The sequence below is a fragment of the Oryctolagus cuniculus genome, chromosome 12 (assembly GCF_964237555.1).
Source record: "Oryctolagus cuniculus chromosome 12, mOryCun1.1, whole genome shotgun sequence".
Lineage (NCBI taxonomy): Eukaryota > Metazoa > Chordata > Mammalia > Lagomorpha > Leporidae > Oryctolagus > Oryctolagus cuniculus.
In genome coordinates this window covers 53487907-53506309 of record NC_091443.1, presented here as the reverse complement: position 1 = coordinate 53506309, position 18403 = coordinate 53487907, and the positions used below count along the sequence as shown (strand labels likewise).

The window sequence follows — 18403 nt, the reverse complement described above, 5'->3', positions numbered from 1 at the left end:
GTGAACCAGCAGATGGAATATCTTTCTCTGTACTCTGCCTTTCAAATAAAATAAACCTTAAAAAAAAAAAAAGAAAAGAAAAAGCTGAATCAGAAATGGAGGCAAGAGTCGATCCCAAGCATTCCAATGTGGGATGTGAGCAACCCAAGCAAAGGTTTAACCTAGTGTGTCACAAGAGCTCACCTATCTAGAAGTTTACACTGATAACTGTTTATAATTTGCCCTTTCTTTCATATGGTATTCTGTACCTTCTACAATTCCTTGCTATTTTTTCATCTTAATATCTTTCTTACCTACATAGTGGCCTAATCTCAGGCAGGTATCTCGTTTTTAAAACTTATGTATTTGTGAGACCGGCATAGTGGTTGGCAGGTAAAGCTGCCGCCTACAGTGCCGGCGTCCTATAAGGGCATCAGTTCGAGTCCTGATTGCTCTATTTATGGTACAGCTCTCTGCTATGCCCTGGGAAAGCAGCAGAAGACTGCCCAAGTACTTGGGTTCCTACACCCACATGGGAGACCCAAAAGAAGCTCCAGGCTCCTTAGAATCAGCGCAGCTCCAGCCATTGTGGCAATTTGACAAGTGAACCAGCAGATGGAAGACCTTTCTCTCTCTCTCTCTCTCTCTCTCTCTGCCTCTGCCTCTGCCTCTCTGTAACTCTGCCTTTCAAATAAATAAATCTTATTTTAATAATAAGACTTATTTTTAAGAAAGAGACAAATAGAAAGCTCCCATTTGTTGATTCACTTTATAAATGCTCAGGAGTCATGAACTCAACATACATTTCCTATGGGAGTGGCAGGAAACCCAATCACATGAGCCATCACTGCTGTCTCCCAGGGTCTGCATTAGCAGAAAGCTAGGAGTCATAGGAAGGTCATCAAACCCAAGTACTACAATGTGGGATGCAGGTGACTCAACTGGCATTTTAACCACTAAGATAAATACCAATCCCTTCATTTGTTAATGGGAGAAATAAAGCTAACAGTTTCTGAAATATTACCTAACCTTTCACAGACCTAAGCACAAGCTTTTAAAAATCAATATATCATCATATTATCATTCATCTTTCCCTTCCCAATTTTTGGGCTAAACTTCTGCTTCTACTGGTTTAGCCTAGGCCCCAAAATTCAAAAGTCTTGCTATTGACTTAATGCCACAATGTCAAGTACCATTACTTTTCAGCCCTAGCCCATCAATTCATTTCTACTGACCCAATTAATTGCATAGATATTTTTATGCTAGTCTCCTACTTTCCAGCTCCCATCTTTAAACTATCTTTGATGCTCACAAGATTAAACTTTCCTCTAAGATACTTCTGGCTTTCTTGACCCTCCTTCTATTACTACTTTTGGGTCACCCAGGGTATATCCACATCTCTCTTATATACTCTTTCCATCATTTAAACCCTGGTAATAAAAATGATAAAGAAGTTATACAAGACTGAACACCTTAACAATGATGGATCAGGAAGAGGTATATAGCCTAGTAGTTAAGACCTCTGTGTCCCCTATCAGAGTACCTGGGTTTGATTCCTGGCTCAGGTTCCTGATTCCAGTTTCCTGTCAGTGCAGACAATGAGAGTTATGATGGCTCAAGTAACTGGGTCCCTGCCACCCATGTGGGAGACCTAGATTGAGTTCTTGGTTCCCAGCTTTAGCCAGCCCAACCTAGTCTCAGCCATTGAAGGCATCTTGGATTTGGGGAGTCAGAGGATAGGAAGCTGCGCTCACCTGCTGTTCACCACAACCCCGTCCCGTGTCTGCTTATCAAATACATTTTTTCTTCTTTTTTTAAAAAAGATATATTCATCCATTTGAAAGAGTTACAGAGAGGCAGAGGCAGAGAGAGAAGTCTTCCATCCGCTGGTTCACCCTTTAAACAGCCACAATGGCAGGAACTAGGCTGATCCAAAGCCTGAGCCAGAAGCCAAGAGCCCCCTCCAGTTCTCCCACATGGGTGCAGGGGCCCAAGTCTTGGGCCATCTTCCTCTGCTTTCCCAGGCCACAGCACAGAGCTGAACCAGAAATGGAGCAGCTGGGACTCGAGCCAGCAGCCACATGGGATGCCGGCACTGCAGGCAGTGGCCTTACCCACTACGCCAACATCAGCCCCATCAAATTAAAAAAAAAAAAAAAAAAAAAAAGCCTTGGTCTGGCCATTGCCCAGAAGAGAAACACACACATGTACACAAAAGTAAACTCAGAGTTTAGTGGTTACACTTTTTCACTTTCTATAACTCCAAATCAATGATCAGACTCATGACAGAAATCTTAGGGAGTGACAGTGGAGAAGGAAAGGATCAAAGTTATCAACTAAGGTTAAAACCCAAGGCCATCAATCTATATAATCTCCAAATAACCAACCTCTAAAGAAGTACTTTATTATACATAGCAAGACTAGCTCCTCATTTCATCACCTTCTTAAAGAAAAAACTACTCCTTGGCCTTGAAAGCTTGTAAAACTGATATTCTTCTACAGTGTTACCATCTCTGATACAGTTCTTAGTGGAACTTTCTTGTCCTTGTTTTACTTTCTTCCTTACCCTTGCCCATTTCCTGCCATACGGGAGTCTATTTACACTACATTTTTCCATCTCACTCTCTCCATACCTTACAACAAAGCAGTGATTCTCAGCTAGGGGATGGAGGCTACTTCCCTTTAGAAGAGCTAATGAGACCTGAGGGTTGGGGATAACTGCACAGCTTAAAAACATGTATTCAATATTATAGCTTTATATTTACCAAATGAAAAACACTTATCATTGTTTGGGACATTTACATTCAGTGAAACTGGACAAAATATTGTCTCAGTCAGTGAGGTTGTGTAAAAAACAAAAACAAACAAACAAACAAACAAAAAAAAACCAAAAAAAAAAAAAAAAACAAGACTGGGAGAAAGGGGGTGGAGACAGAGGAAGCAGCATGCCTGGCTTGGAAGGGTTATCAGTATCTTGAGATGGGATAAAATTTCTCATGGGTTCTCAAAAGAGAGTTTATCACAGTTTACTATTTATGACAGATGAGAAACACTGCAACAGAGATGATTCCACTAACAGATAAAATCATATAAACAGAACTAAAGACATCCATTCTCCATTTACACATTTCCCAGTACTGCCCATTCTCTTAGAAGATATTGAACCAAAGCCATATTGAGCAACACTGACCTTTTTCTATACTATTCACCTTTAGAAAACACCACTCATGTCCACTTAACCTCTAGCTGATCAAAGACTCAGAAAAGGGTAAACTATTTTATTTCATAGTATAAGTCCTGTTGTTGAAACTGTATCCTTTCAAGAGGATAAGCTGCAGACAGACATAAACACATGTTACTGAAATACAAGATGGGCAGAAGCAGCTTAATTTAAATGAGAAATTCCTTGAAAAATAAAATAATCAGAAAGGCTACAATGAAAATCATCTACCTAATTTTCAAAGGGAAGCATTGAGAAAAACTGTCCCATGGAGACATCTGTGAAACTCAAAGGGTGTCAAATCTTAGAAACGGGAAATAAACATCCAAAGTGAACGTAATCACAATTTAGGGTCTGGGCAAGAAGGACACAGACCATAAGAAATGGAGCTATTAACTGGGAGCCACTCAGGAATTTCTTCAGGAAGATCAAGATTCTAGGCTATTTTCTTTATCTTCATCATTCTCACTGCCAAATGTGCGGCTACTCTGTTTTCCAATTACTGAAGGAGAAAGCACTCACACCTCAATCAGGGGTATGGCCATCTCGGGGCACACACGACTGGGAAAGTGAGCCCCCTGAGTCAATAGGGAAAGCAAAATCGGTGCCCACGAGAGCAGAAAGCATGTATTTTCGGAGGAAAAAGGAGAAACTGTAGAAATTATGCACTCATTTAGGGAAAGGGAAGGGACGAGGTAAGGAAGTGAGGGGTTGATGGAAAGAAAATGCGACTGGGGATGGGGGTGGGGGGCCTGGGTACATTACCTGCTCATACTGCCGGGGTTGGTGCCAGTAAGGCCCATACAGCAAAGGCAGATTTCTGGCAACTGGCGCCCCAAAAATGGAGATGAGGTACATGCACTTGAAGGAGGGAGCTAGCGGGGGTGCCCTCCAGGGTGGGGATGGCCAAGACGGGAAGATGCGGGGGGGGGGGGGGGGTTTGAGGGGGGGGTGTGGATGCCCGGGGTAGGAGCAATGTTAGGGCGGAAGCTGCAGGCTGAAAGGCTCGGCAAGCCCTGAAGGAGAAAAGGAGCTGTGCCTCACCCTAGTGGGAGAGAGAGGTGGCTTTACCTGCAGCGGCCGTGGGGGGCCGGTTCGCCCCTCTCGCTGTCTCTCCAGCACCAGTTCCCCCTCCTCCTGCGCAACCCAACTTGATGCGCCTGCCCGCCCCGCATCCTCATTGGCTGCAGTCTTCTGTCACTCATCTCAGGCGCAAACACGCAAAACAGCGCAAAGGGAGGGACCAAAAGGAACTCCCTTCCCCCTCCCCCGCGGGTTAGGTTGAGAGCGCACGGAGAGGCCTATCCGGTTTCTAGGGCCGAGGCAAGCCTGCAGCTTGCTTGAAAAAAAGGGGACCTGGCAAGAAGAAAGGTCTCACAGTGCGGGAAACCAGTCCTGGGGATTAAATTCCCTTCTACCTACACTGCATTCTGCACACCAAAGAATGTAAACTAGGGAGGGAGGGTTCCACACTAGGCCAGCTCCGCCTCCTTCTGGATCCCCTGCCTTCTTGCAACCCTGTCAACCCCTCTCCAGTAGTGACTGTACCTTCTCAAACTACCTCCCCCGCCAAAATGGGCCAAATTGTCCCTGCCCTGAGGAGTCAGCCCGTTGCAAGGCTATGGTGCCTTTTATTCTTCAAAAATAAAGCACTCTCTGCCACAGCCCATAATGCTGGCCTGCATTATTGACACTCGCACCCTTCCGTGGCCCTATATAGTAATCTATATAGTAATCCTGGGTGCCCTCCAACAGCTCCCGGCTTCCTGTCCCTGAAAATGCACACACACACACTATTCACCCCCAAACTCAGCCCCCTGCCCTCACCTCTCTTGAAACTCCGCCCATCTGACGTACTGGTCAGTGTCCACTTTGCAGTGCCACTGGAGAGCACGCTAATCCCCAGACTATTTAACCCCTGAAGGATGGTATGCAAGCTTAAAATCCCCCAAAGTAAACTGCTATTACAAACAGCTGCTTACTTCCTGACCTCAAGTTTCCTCTGGAAAGTGAACATCCTCAACATTGAAATACCGCTTTCTATACTGCAGGACACAAACTAGGAAGAAGCTCAACTTGACCTTAGGTCTCCTATTTTTAAAAGACCCTAGTGTTAACACTGTTGCTAGGGACACTCAATGACCACTCTGGTAAACAGTAATATTGTTTTCCCATTGGCTCTGGCTCAAAACCTCAAAGGTGTGTCTGAAGCTCCTCCTGTATCTACCATCCAATCATTTGCAAAGTCCCATTGACTCTTGTAATACACTTCTGTGACAGATTCTGAAGCTGGCAAAGATTACAGCAATCATAGCGTAACCATTTAATTGCACAGATGAGGAAAACTGAGACTTATAGAATTGAATGATTTGACTATGAAACTCAGCAAAAAATTCAGGACTAACATTTCTGCTGCCATCTCTCTTATTTATGCAGTTGCTTGTATAAGAGAAAGAAATCTAACTGAACACTCCCCCTATCAGATTAATTTTCTAAAGCACAGGATAGCCAAATCAGCCTCATGCTTCATTCAAAGGTTCTGTTACACAAGACATAAATCTTAACATGCTCTGTGTCCACTCCTATTTTCCACTAGAATTCTATTTATTTCTTTGAAAGACAGAAGGACAGACAGACAGGCAAAGAGCTCCCATCCATTCTCCAAATGCCTGAAATGGTTGAGCATGAGCCGGCCCAAAGCCAGGAGCAAGCAATTCAATACAAGTCTCCCATGTGGGTAGTAGGGAACCCATTATTTAAGCCATCATCTGCTGCTTCCCAGAGTGTGCATCAGAAGGAAGCTGGGGCCGGCGCCATGGCTCACTAGGCTAATCCTCTGCCTGCAGCGCCAGTACCCCAGGTTCTAGTCCCAGTTGGGGAGCCGGGTTCTGTCCCGGTTGCTCCTCTTCCAGTCCAGCTTTCTGCTGTGGCCCGGGAAGGCAGTGGAGGATGGCCCAAGTGCTTGGGCCCTGCACCTGCATGGGAGACCAGGAGGAAGCACACGGCTCCTGGCTTCAGATCAGTACAACACGCTGGCCATGGCAGTCATTAGGGGGGTGAACCAACGGAAGGAAGACCTTTCTCTCTGTCTCTCTCTTTCTAACTCTGCCTGTCAAAAAAAAAAAAAAAAAAAAAAAAAAAGACGAAGAAGAAGAAGAATGAAGCTGGAATTGAGAGTAGAGTCAGAACTCAAATCCAGGCACTCCATATGGGATGCAGGTATCCCAAGCGGCATCTTGATGTGATGTACGCATTCCAAGTGGCATATTGCCAAATGCCTACCCCTACTATTCTACACAAATGGTTACATGTTAGCCAAAAAAACCCAAAAAACAAACAAACAAAAAAACCACAACCTATTATCACCACACATTTTTTTCCCCTCATCTGGGGCTAGATAATACAGTCATTTTCAAACTATATGACACCTTTAATTCACTTGTTTTGTGTTATCAAAATCTTATCCTTTAAGATCTATATCAAATGCTTCTTCATTCATTATCTCAACATTTATTGAGTATATGATGTATCAAGTAATTTGCTAGTGTTAGGGAACCAAAGATGAAGAATATAAGACATAAACCCCACCCTCAACTCATAGTAGGTAAGAGTGTACTTGTGTATGTGTGCAGGGAGATGGGGAAGTGTAGGACAGTGACAAACAGTAACACAAGGGAGTACAGGCAATGAAATCAGCCAGAGGCTCTTACAGGAACACACAGGACAGGGACTCATGAGGAAAAGATACGAAGGACATGCTTTCTTAATGAAAAGGAGTTAACTAGGTAGAGGGTAAGGTGGACCATAAGAAAGGAGCATTCGGGCAGCAGTGGCAGTAAGAGGAAGGGCAAGAGACAGGCAGAAGCAACTGGGAGTGGTGCTGTAGTTCATCCTGTTGAAGTGTAAATCACAAAGAAGAAAATGGAAGAAGGTAAGGTTAAAGGGATAGATGAAGGGTAAGGCCATGGAGGGTCTTAAATTTCTTACAGGTAGATGAGGAGTCATGAAATATGCAATGACATGATCAGAGCTAACTCTGGCTTTAGGAGGCAAGAGAGACAAGAGGGCAGAGAAGCAGTTAGGAGGCTGCTGTGAGGTTCCAGATATAGGGTATCTGCTCAACCAAAAGCCCCCTTCCTATACTGTGGGAATAACAAGGTAAGACTCTCCAGTGGGAAGCTACATCCTATAAGCAACTCTAAAGCCAGGGGGAGAGGGAGTCTGTCTCCTCCTCCCAACCCTGGCAGACAAGAAGTCACACACGACCAAGGCTAATTTAAGTTCTCCTATTGGAAACCTTTGTCTTTGCTGGGCTAATGTAAAGATGATCCTGAACCAATCAGTTAGAAACTATTTGCCTATGGCAGACGCTAGAGTTTAACTGCAGCATCCTATACAAACTCTTCAGTGATGTGACCCTGACCTTCCCCGTGTCCTTGCCTCTCTTGGTCTCAGATCATTTTCTAAACCAGGTTCTCATTGTGAGCCTCAGAAACCTTCCAACAAATTTACTTTCTGCTTACATTAGCCAAAAGGTGATTTCTGTTGTTTGCAACCAAGAATCCTAACAAGATGACTATGCCCCAAATAACAGCTGTGTGATTTAAAAGATAATGGGCTGGCACCGTGGCTCAATAGGCTAATCCTCCACCTTGCAGCGCTGGCACACCGGGTTCTATCCCGGTCAGGGCGCCGGATTCTGTCCCAGTTGCCCCTCTTCCAGTCCAGCTCTCTGCTGTGGCCCGGGAGTGCAGTGGAGGATGGCCCAAGTGCTTGGGCCCTGCACCCCATGGGAGACCAGGAGAAGCACCTGGCTCCTGCCTTCAGATCAGTGCGGTGCGCCGGCCGCGGCGACCATTGGAGGGTGAACCAACGGCAAAAGGAAGACCTTTCTCTCTGTCTCTCTCTCTCTCACTGTCCACTCTGCCTGTCAAAAAAAAAAAAAAAAAAAAAGATAATGACAGCAAGAAACGGGCAGAGCTCAGAAATACTTGAGATAAAACTCAGTAGAACCTGGAGTCTAGACTGGAGTCTAGAGGAAAAGATGAGATTCAGCCAACACTGAGTTTGAGTTGGCAATAGCATATTAAGTAGTGACATTCAACAGGAGGTTGGCTGTATAAGTCCAAGTCTGATTTGGTGATAGATTTAGAGTTAACCGTGTCTAAGTGGTAGTTGCAAAAGTGGAGCTTACCCATGGAATATGAAGAGTAGACCAAGAAAAGGCAAAACTGCACAACTACTGTTGGGGAGACAATAATTGAGAATGTTAGTGTCTGAAGAACTGGAGAATCCATTTCCATTCTAAAGAAAGTAGCTGCTATTTATCTGTAATTAAGTACTGCCACATGGAAATACTCATTCAAGGTCAGACACAACTTCAGATTTTTGAAAATCAGGAAGAGTTTTACATAAAATCTACAGCTCTTAATGCAGAAAACTATTAAACAAACAAAAAACTTGAAACACTATGCAGGCTAAACAAAACACTTACCAGGAGACCTCATTATCTGAGATTCTGGTAGAATGAGAAAATCTTTTTTTTAATTTATTTATTTTTAAAGGCAGAGTTAGAGAGAGAGAGAGAGAGAGAGCTCTTCCATCTGCTGGTTCACTCCCCAAATGACAATGGCCAGGGCTGAGCCAGGGCAAAGTCAGGATCCAGGAGCTTCTTCTGGGTCTCCCACATGGGTGCAGGGGCCCAAGCACTTGGGCCATCTTTCACTGCTTTCCCAGGCGCATCAGCAGGGCACTGAATCAGAAGTAGAGTAGCCAGGACTTGAACTGAAGCCTTTATGAGATGCCTAACTCGCTATGCCACAGCATCAGCCCCAGAATGAGAAAATCTTAAGGAGGAACCCAGGAGAACACAAGAATTTTAGAATGAGAATAAGATATGCCTACTTAAGCAGGTAGGGAAGGAAAAGCTAGACAAGCAAGGGTACAACATCACGGGTCCAGCGCTGTGGCAAAGCAGGTCAGCAGTGCTAGCATCCCATATGGGTGCCTGTTCATGTCCCAGCTGCTCCATTTCCAATCCAGCTTCCTGCTAATGGTTTGGGAAAAGCAGCAGAAGATGGTCCAAGTGCTTGGGCACCTGCCACCCACATGGGAGACCCAGAGGAATCTCCTAGCTCCTGGCTTTGGCTTGGCCAGTCCCAGCTGTTGCAGCCACTGGAGTAACCAATGGATGAAAGAGCTGTCTCTGTTTATCTTTCCCTCCTTCTCAGTAACTCTGGCTTTCAAACAAATAAATAAATAAATCTTTTAAAAAATAATAAAATAAAATGCCTACTGGACTTAAAAACTGAAAGCCTTTTGGATGCCTATCTGTCCAGATGAGCTTCCCAGCACTTTGGTCCTCTCTTAGGATAATTATCTTCTAATTTGCACTTTACCTACATTTACACATGGAGGTATAATGAGCTTTTAAGTCAAAAGAACCTGGGCTAAATTAACTTTTGAGTCTAGTTCATTCCTTTATATAAAGGAGGTAACAGTATCAAATTGTTGTTTTTAAAGATTTATTTATTTGGGGCCAGCGTTGTAGCACAGCGGGTTAACGCCCTGGCCTGAATTGCAGGCATCCTATATGGGTTCAAGACCTGGCTGCTCCACTTCCCATCCAGCTCTCTGGATGGACTGGGAAAGCAGTAGAAGATGGCCCAAGTCCTTGGGCCCCTCCACCCGCGTGGGAGACCCAGAAGAAGCTCCTGGCTCCTGGCTTTGGATCGGTGCAACTCCAGCCGTTGCAGCCAATTGGGGAGTGAACCAGTGGATGGAAGATCTCTCTCTCTCTCTGCCTCTCCTCTCTCTGTGTGTAACTCTTTCACATAAATAAATAAATCTCTTTTCTTTTTTAGATTTATTTATTTATGTGAAAGTCAGAGTTACAGAGAAAAGAAGAAAAGACAGAGAGAGGTCTTCTATCACCTGACTCACTCCCCAAATGGCTGCAACTGGGCCAGGCTGAAGGCAGGAATCAGGAGTTTCTTCCAGGTTTCCCACGTGGGAGGCAGGGGCCCAAGCACTTGGGCCATCATCTGCTGCTTTCCCATGCACATTAGCAGGAAGCTGCATCAGAAATGGAGCAGCGGCCGGCGCCGCAGCTCAATAGGCTAATCCTCCACCTAGCAGCGCCGGCACACCGGGTTCTAGTCCCGGTTGCCCCTCTTCCAGGCCAGCTCTCTGCTATGGCCAGGGAGTGCAGTGGAGGATGGCCCAAGTGCTTGGGCCCTGCACCCCATGGGAGACCAGGAGAAGTACCTGGCTCCTGGCTTCGGATCAGCGCGGTGTGCCGGCCGCAGCGCTTGCCACGGTGGCCATTGGAGGGTGAACCAACAGCAAAAGGAAGACCTTTCTCTCTGTCTCTCTCTCTCTCACTGTCCACTCTGCCTGTTAAAAAAAAAAAAAAAAAGAAATGGAGCAGCTAGGACTCCAACCAGTGCCCAGTGCCAGTACTACAGGCCATAGCTTAAACAACTGCACCACAGCACTGATCACAACAGTATCAAGTTACAGGGCCATTTATGAAGATTAATGAAACACCTAGCACAGTACTTGAAACATTACTAGGTTGAGCATTCAACAAATATTGCTGAATTAATTGGTAAAAATATTTCCCAGATAGTCAATTGGGGGAAAAAATCTATTTTTGCCTTCCTTCAGCGAGCTAATACTATAAGTGTGAGTGTATACTCCAGCTCTGTGTGTGTATGTACACACACACACACCTGGGTGGAATTTCTGGCTCCTGGCTTGATCCCGGCTCAGCACTGGCTGTCACAGATATTTGGGGAATGAACCAGCAGATAAAAGGTCTCTGTCTCTCTGCCTTTTAAATAAATGATCCTTTGCTTCTTATCTCCTCTACCAACTCCTTTAATTGTTGAAAAGTCCCTTTGGTCCTTGGCTCTCTTTTTTCATTCTATCCTTTCTTTTCAAGGATGTCTAATTCAAATATACAGTCTCAATTATAATTCGTTCTTTTCTCCAACAAATTATGGTGAAATGATTATGATTATGTCTCTCATTTATATCTCTGGGCAAGACATTGCTTACGACTTACAGATCTGTACAAGGATACTTCAAAAAGGGAATCAAAAGACAAATTTATTTAAATGCCCAAAAAAAAAAAAAAAAAAAAGAGCGAAGTCCATGCAGTCTTTTTCATAGCATGACTATTCCATGAACTTTCTGAAGATTCCTCATGGATCCACCTGCTTAACTCAATACCTCCTTTTAGCAGTCTCTCCAGTCCCCCCCACCACAGGTGCACATACAAAGGGGTCATCATCTTCCAATATTTCCTATTCAGTTATTGTTGCAGAGACCAGAAACCCCGTTCCTTAACATTAATATCCAATATTTCAAAATAATGTCTTTATCTCCCAAGTATCCATCAAATCCATATACTTCTGCTTCTACTGCCACTTGGTTCAATTTACCATCTTCACTTCTCAGGCTGCTGCAATTGCCTTCTTAAAACAGAGAGCTGGGATTTTTTTTTTTTTATTCTATTTATTTGAAAAACAGAAGGACAAGGGGAGAAGGGGAGGCACAGAGAAAGAAATCTTCCATCTACTGGTTCCCTAAATAGCCACAAATCAGGGCTGGTCCAGGTCAAAGACGGGAGCCAGGAACTAGGAACTCCATCCTAGTCTCCCATGTGGGTGGCATATGCCCTAGGTACTTGGGCCATCTTCCTTGCTTTCCCAGGTGCATTAGCAGGGAGCTGGATCAGAAGCCGAGTAGCCGGGACTTGAACTAGTGCTCTGATGTGGGATCCTTAAACCACTGTGCCACAATACCAGCCCCTGCAATTGTCTGCTAACTGGTTCTATCCCATTCTGCTAATTTAATTCTTACTTTTCAAAGCTCATTTTAACACCTATATTTCAATGAAAAGCTTTCCTTGACCTAGAAAACTAATAAAAAAAATTACTGAATGCACATTATATGCCAGGTACTCTTCTAAGCAATGAAAGTTTATTAACATATTTAATTTTCTTAACAAGCCTAAATAACTGCATTTCACAGATGAGGAGACCAAGGCAGAGAGGCAACTTATTCAATATCCTATAGCTAGAAAAAGTGGCACTACGTTCAAGTTTAGGCAGTGTAGCTTTGTAAGTCCCATGCTTAACCACTCTCCTATACTATGCCCTAGGTTATATGTTTCTATTATAAATTGTCCTGTAACATCCAGTACTTCTCTTTTGTTGCAGAGATTTGAGTAAGCACCTCTCCCCTCTGGAAAGCAAGTTCCACAAGGGCAAGGACTGTGTATGACTTGCTCCTTTCAGTATAGCTTTTGCTTATCAGTAACGGGCATTCAGTGTACTGGCGTTGAAGGAATGCATTGAACTTCCGGAAAAGGTGTGTGGGAGCAAAGCTGCATGGGTAACGGGATGGCTTCCCTCACTCACACTGCTATGACACCAAATGGGCAGTGGCATGTTTTCCTATCAAAAGCATTCAGAAAAAGAATCATAAAATCATAAGCATGATCACTTTTTAGGGTCTGTAGCAGACATAGCTTTTACCTATACCAAAAGGCGTTGTATACAATAAACATGAGACTGTTTTCTGCAATGCAATAATCACTACTGAAAGTAATGCCATTTTAGTGATCCCCTCTGGGCTTAGGACCACAATGCCTTAGTGGTGACCAAGTTAAAGCTGTGGCAGGAAGCGAAGGATGACACTATACTTTTATGACTCAAAACAGGGCATGAATTAATTTTCTAAGTCTACCTCACTGTAAGTTCCCTCCCCCTACCCCAGTAAAACCCTGGAGTTTTGGCAAATTCTAAAGAGAGAAAATAAGAGCCTAATCTTTAAGGATCATTGCCCTTAGGTCAAGTTAGACTGGATCTGGAGAGGTTCCTCTTCACTGGTTCACAGTCACCAAGGTGAAAATCATATTCCAAGTTTCAGATGAGGACTACCTACCTGGACCAATGTATCCACCCTAGATTACCATTTTACACAATTTAATTTATATAACACAGTCCTTCCTGGTCCTTTTTGTGCTCCCTACATGCATCCCTATCTGCCCTATTTTAACTAAGCTAAGCACACACACATTTGTTCAGCCTAGCAGAAAAATATATTTACTAACTTCAACTAGAGGCTATGAGAGATTGTTTCACTGCAACATTGACATTGAAAAAAAAAATTGGGGGGGGGGGGCATCATAGAGCTCTGTTACGATCAGACTTGTGCCTGTAGGCACAAAAACTGACTCCAGTGACATGGGAATGATGAAAATACAGTGGGCTAAATTGACTTGTACTGGCTAAAAAATGAAGTTATATGCAAGGCTGACCAAGTGATTTTCCTCTGCAGAGAAAGTATTTCACATAATCTTATCTTCAAAATAACTAAGTTAAATAAAAGAAACAAACTATTCTTCTTTTAACAGAGATACAAAGACAAAAAAGAAATTCTATATTCTCAAGGTTCTACAACCACTAAAAGTATTGGTTTAACTGGCTACCTGTCTAGTATCAAAAACAGTTCTCAGTTCTCTCTCACAGGGGTCAACACTGGATTTTTAAGTGGGAGCAGGCTGGATAATAAACAGGGCTGTAAGTCAGAGCAAAGTCTTACTTCTGGTCGAGTTATCTAACCTTCTACGTCTTTTTGCCTATTCTGTAAAATGAAGTTAACATCACATACATTTCGGGGTTATTCTACAGATTAAAAGATAATGCACAACGTTTGGTACACAGTAAGCAAATAAAAAGGGATTTATTATTCCCTGTCCAATATTTTAAAACAGTCCTACTAAAAGCTTCTCTCAAAGCAAAATGACTCCTCAAAGACTTGGCAGAGCGGATGTGCCAAGCAGAATGGTGGGATACTGAAAGAGCTAGGAAAGCTCCGCAATTAGAATAGCAGGACTGCTGGGCAGGATGAAAGGACTCCAGTACTACCACGCTGAGGCCGCAGCACAGCCCTTTAACCTCCTAACCACGCAGCAGACGTCAACTACCGATGGTGTCAACGGCAACATCCCAGGTAATTCAACTCATCATTTTCATGTTGGCAGGAATACGCAGTGTCTATTTCTATTTCACAAGTCTCCATTTACTCCACAATACCTGCTTGCGGTAACATAGTTCTCCAACTAACTAGGCTGTTCCATAGTTTTCACATGCCCAGATCCAGCGGCCTTAGCTTTTGATTCCCTTGACTTTCAGGAAAGCATTGAAAAGGATGTGACCATTACCATATATATTTAAGATCTCATTTCAAAAGGTGCCCAACAGAGGTATATCTGTAGAACAGGCAAAAGCTCGGCAGTTTATAGAATTCATATGGAAATAAAGGAAGAGCTGACTCATGTGTCTCTTACACCTAGAAAGGGAGGGAAAAAATGAGTACTGAGCAGAACCAATTAAGAATAAAACAGAGTAGAAGTTAAGTTCTCATGCAACGTGGTGTCCCCTTCAAAAATCCAGAAAAGGGGCAGCAGGTTAAGCCGCTGCTTTTGACACCAACGTCCCCTAGTAGAGTGCTGGTTCAAATCCCAGCTACTCTGCTTCAGATAATTTCCTGCTAATAAGCCTAGGAAGGCGGCAGGTGATGGCCCAAGTGCTTTGGCTCCTGCCACCCACATGGGAAAACCAGACGTTGTTCCTGGCTTCTAGCTTTGGCCTGGCCCAGACCTAGATGTTGTGGCCATTTGGAGAGTAAAACAGTGGACAGAAGACTTTCTTCTTCCTCTCTCCCTCTCTCTCTCTCTCTCGCTTTCTCTCTGTCACTCTGCCTTTCAAATGAATAAATAAATAAATCTTAAGTCCCTGATTTCTTATAGAACCAACCAAAAAGGAAATTCCCCTATCACCAACAGGCCAATATACCTCTGACTATCCATATCTCAAAGCAGTAATCCCTAAAGATGCAGTGTATTTCCAAAATATACAGTGAAAGAAAAAAAGAAAGAAGGAAATTGCAAAAGTTTCTATAATGACAACAAGTAACAATTTGAGAAACCTGAAGGCTTCACAGCTCTTGAATATCCTCCTTCTTAAATGAAATTAACAAGTTAGTTACTGGGGCCGGCACCATGGCAGGGCCAGTAAAGCAGCTGCCTGCGGTGCTAGCAACCTATATGGGTGCCAATTCAAGCTCTAGCTGCTCTACTTCCAATCCGGTTTCCTGCTAATGTGCCTGGGAAAGCACTGGAAGATGGCCCAAGTGCTTGGGCCCCTGCACTCACATAGGAGACCTGGAAGAAGCTCCTGGCTCCTGACTGGCCCAGCTCCAGCCACTGTGACCATTTGCGGAGTGAACCAGTGGACAGAACATCCATCTCTCTCTCTCTCTCTATGCCTTTCCTTCTATGTAACTCTTTCAAATAAATAAATAAATAAAAATAAATCTTAAAAGAAAGTTATTATTTTTTTAAAAAAAGAACTTAGTTACTTTATATCCTTTCTCAGAAAGTTACTAACATCGTGTTAGAAGAATTACAGACTCAGGGCCAGTGCTGTGCCATAGCAGGTAAAGCCTCCGCCTGCAGTGCCAGCATCCCATATGGAAGCCGGTTCAAGTCCTGGCTGCTCCACTTCAAATCCAGCTCTGCTATGGCCTGGGAAAGCAGTAGAAGATGGCCCAAGTCCTTGGGCCCCTGCACCCGCATGGGAGACCTGGAAGTAGCTCCCGGCTCCTAGCTTTGGATCAGCACAGCTCTAGCCGTTACAACCAATTAGGAAGTGAACCAAAGGATAGAAGACCTCACGCCTTCTCTCTCTGTGCCTCTCTTTCTCTCTGTGTCTAACTCTGATTTTCAAATAAATAGATAAATATTTTTAAAAAAAATTAAAGACTCTCAAAACAAAAATGTGTTGCTATGGGATTACTAGTTACTAGAATGGTGAGACATTACAAAAAAAATTAGTACTACTACATTTAAGATGCTGACATACAGGGAGAAAGGAGGCATAGTCCTAGAAATTAACTACCTAGTTATTTCAGTGGCATGTCATTTAATTATCTTTTTTAAATCAAATACTCTGAGAATATCAAAATAAACTGAAGCTGTGGGCCTGGTCCTCTGGTGCAGCAGGTCTAGCCGCCACTCGAGACACAATCATTCCAGATAACGGAGCGCTGATTCAAGTCCCAGCTGCTCTACTTTCAGCCTAGCTTCCTGACAGTGAGCCTGGGAAGGCGGCAGAAGATGGCCCAAGCACTTGGGACTCTGCTACCCATGTGGGAGATCTGGATGGAGTTCCTGGCCCTTGGCTTTGGCTTGACCCAGTCCTGGTTGTTGCAGCTATCTGCCATTAGGGAGTGAACCAGTAGATGGAAGGTCTCTCTCTCTCTTTCTCTCTTTGTTACTCTGCCTTTTCAAATAAATTACTCCTAAAAAAAAAAAAAAAAAAAAAAAAAGAAGCCAAATACCATGTCTCTAGAGGTAATGAGAGGAAATAAAATCCAAACTGTTTCATTCGTTCAATGACAAAGTCAATCCTTTCTTATTACTGTACATTAACTGTAAATAATTTATCTGGGAAATCTTCAAACTGCTGAGAATATACAGGATAATCTGAATGTGAAGACACTAGACTCCATCTAGGTTCCCTATTTGTTCCACTGCAGGACAGACAGCCAGTCCCAGTGAAGACAAATGCAAAGCAATTTTCTGTATCAGGTTAATTTTGATCTTTGCCTCCTGGATTTCTGGTTAGCCTATAACATATAATTAATGGGTAGAAGTTAAGTGCTTTATTTGAGAAAGTCTTCTGCTGCAATCTGAAGGCAAGGTATATTTTTTCAGCTGACCATTTTGCTTCCTGCGACATTAAACAAGCGACCGCCCAGTGAAGGACAGAAAGTAATGAGTAATAAAAGGGCCAATTAAATGTTACCTACAGAACAGCCTGATGAGAAAACTTGAAGATGGACATTTAAAACATTCAGTAACTATAAATAGGTAGACTCATTTTCTAATACAAATATTTGAATAATGAAAATTTTAAAAGATATGTGAAATAGAAAACATACACACACAAGAGAACTAATTATGACTTTATACATACATGCAAAATAAAACTGAGAGGTTAAGGGGAAAAATTTGTAATGCAGGACAGAATTTAGACTGTAGCAAATGGTCAAACAAACTTTCAGGCAAAGAAAACTGTTCTTATAACACTTCTGTTACACAGGAATATGACTGTCAGTTTGGTTCTAGATACCAAGGGAATCATATCTTGAAAATCAGAATCTCTTTACATTCTTTAAAAGGTCTCACCTAGAGGCAGGCATTTGATACAGTGGTTAAGATGCCACATAGGACACCCACTGGGCTCCACTTCTGATTCCAGCTTCCAGCTAACATGCACCCTGGGAGGCAGCAGGCGATGGCTCAAATAGTTGGGATCCTGCCACCCATCTAGGAGTCCTAGATAGAGTTCCAGGCTCCTGGCTTCCTGGTTTCAGCCCCGGCTGTTGTGGAGATCTAGGGAGTAAACCAGTGGAAAAAATGTCTCTCTGCCTTTGAAATAAGTAAGTAAATAAAGGTCTGAGCTAAACAGGCAACAAAAGCACAATGTCAGTGAATGTTCAGTGACAGGACAGTCTATCAGTGAATCTAACACTAAAGGTAAAACGGTAAATACCAGTGTGGTCACAGTAGTACAAGGTCAGGTCATTCAACGACCTGAAGATAGGACTTGCTCAAATCCAAGTCCAGAAGTAGACCAACCAGAGGGTACAGACTCCAGAGAAATATTTGCCTTCAGTTTTTCTCCTAGGTGTTAGGTTCAATGAAAACTCAGAAGACAGCTTAACTCTTCCAGGGCTAATAGCAAACAGTATTGCTAAAGCATTTAGCATTCAACTCAGTGTTACAGGCCTTATACAGATGAGAATATCCAACTTCATCCTTTCCAAAACCAAGTGGTTTGGGCACCCACAGATTAATCTTAAGTGTTTAGAAAATTCTTATTCTTTTCAAAAATGTGTACAACGGTTTCTTTGAAAGAATGATCTTTCTTATCATCCTCCATTACCTATCAAAAACTCAATCCTTCTTATAAAGTCAATTTTTTTTCCTGTTACAATAAAATTCTGCAGTAGTATCACAATGCCAGAATTCCTCTACCTAATCATCCAGTGGTGCTACAGAGAAGGCCATCCTAGAACATACCAGATCTACATTTCCTAGTGATTCCCAACTAGTTAAACAAA

The 18403-nt window shown here is 43.2% G+C and overlaps 1 protein-coding gene across 6 annotated transcripts in view; it reads right to left on the bottom strand.

Moving 5' to 3' along the window:
• Positions 1 to 18403, bottom strand: part of CHD8 (chromodomain helicase DNA binding protein 8) — a 66658-nt gene that overhangs the window by 46535 nt on the left and 1720 nt on the right. Inside the window, exon 2 of one of the 6 annotated variants that reach the window (XM_070053906.1) lies at positions 17466 to 17672. The exons of 3 other annotated variants lie outside the window; for them this stretch is intronic. In XM_070053906.1, the coding sequence (XP_069910007.1) occupies positions 17466 to 17505 (40 nt within the window). In that variant the 5' untranslated portion in view covers positions 17506 to 17672. Of the gene's footprint in view, positions 1 to 4270; positions 8163 to 17465; positions 17673 to 18403 lie in introns of those variants that run through there. 2 more of the 6 variants (XM_070053913.1, XM_070053911.1) reach the window with 2 other exon arrangements.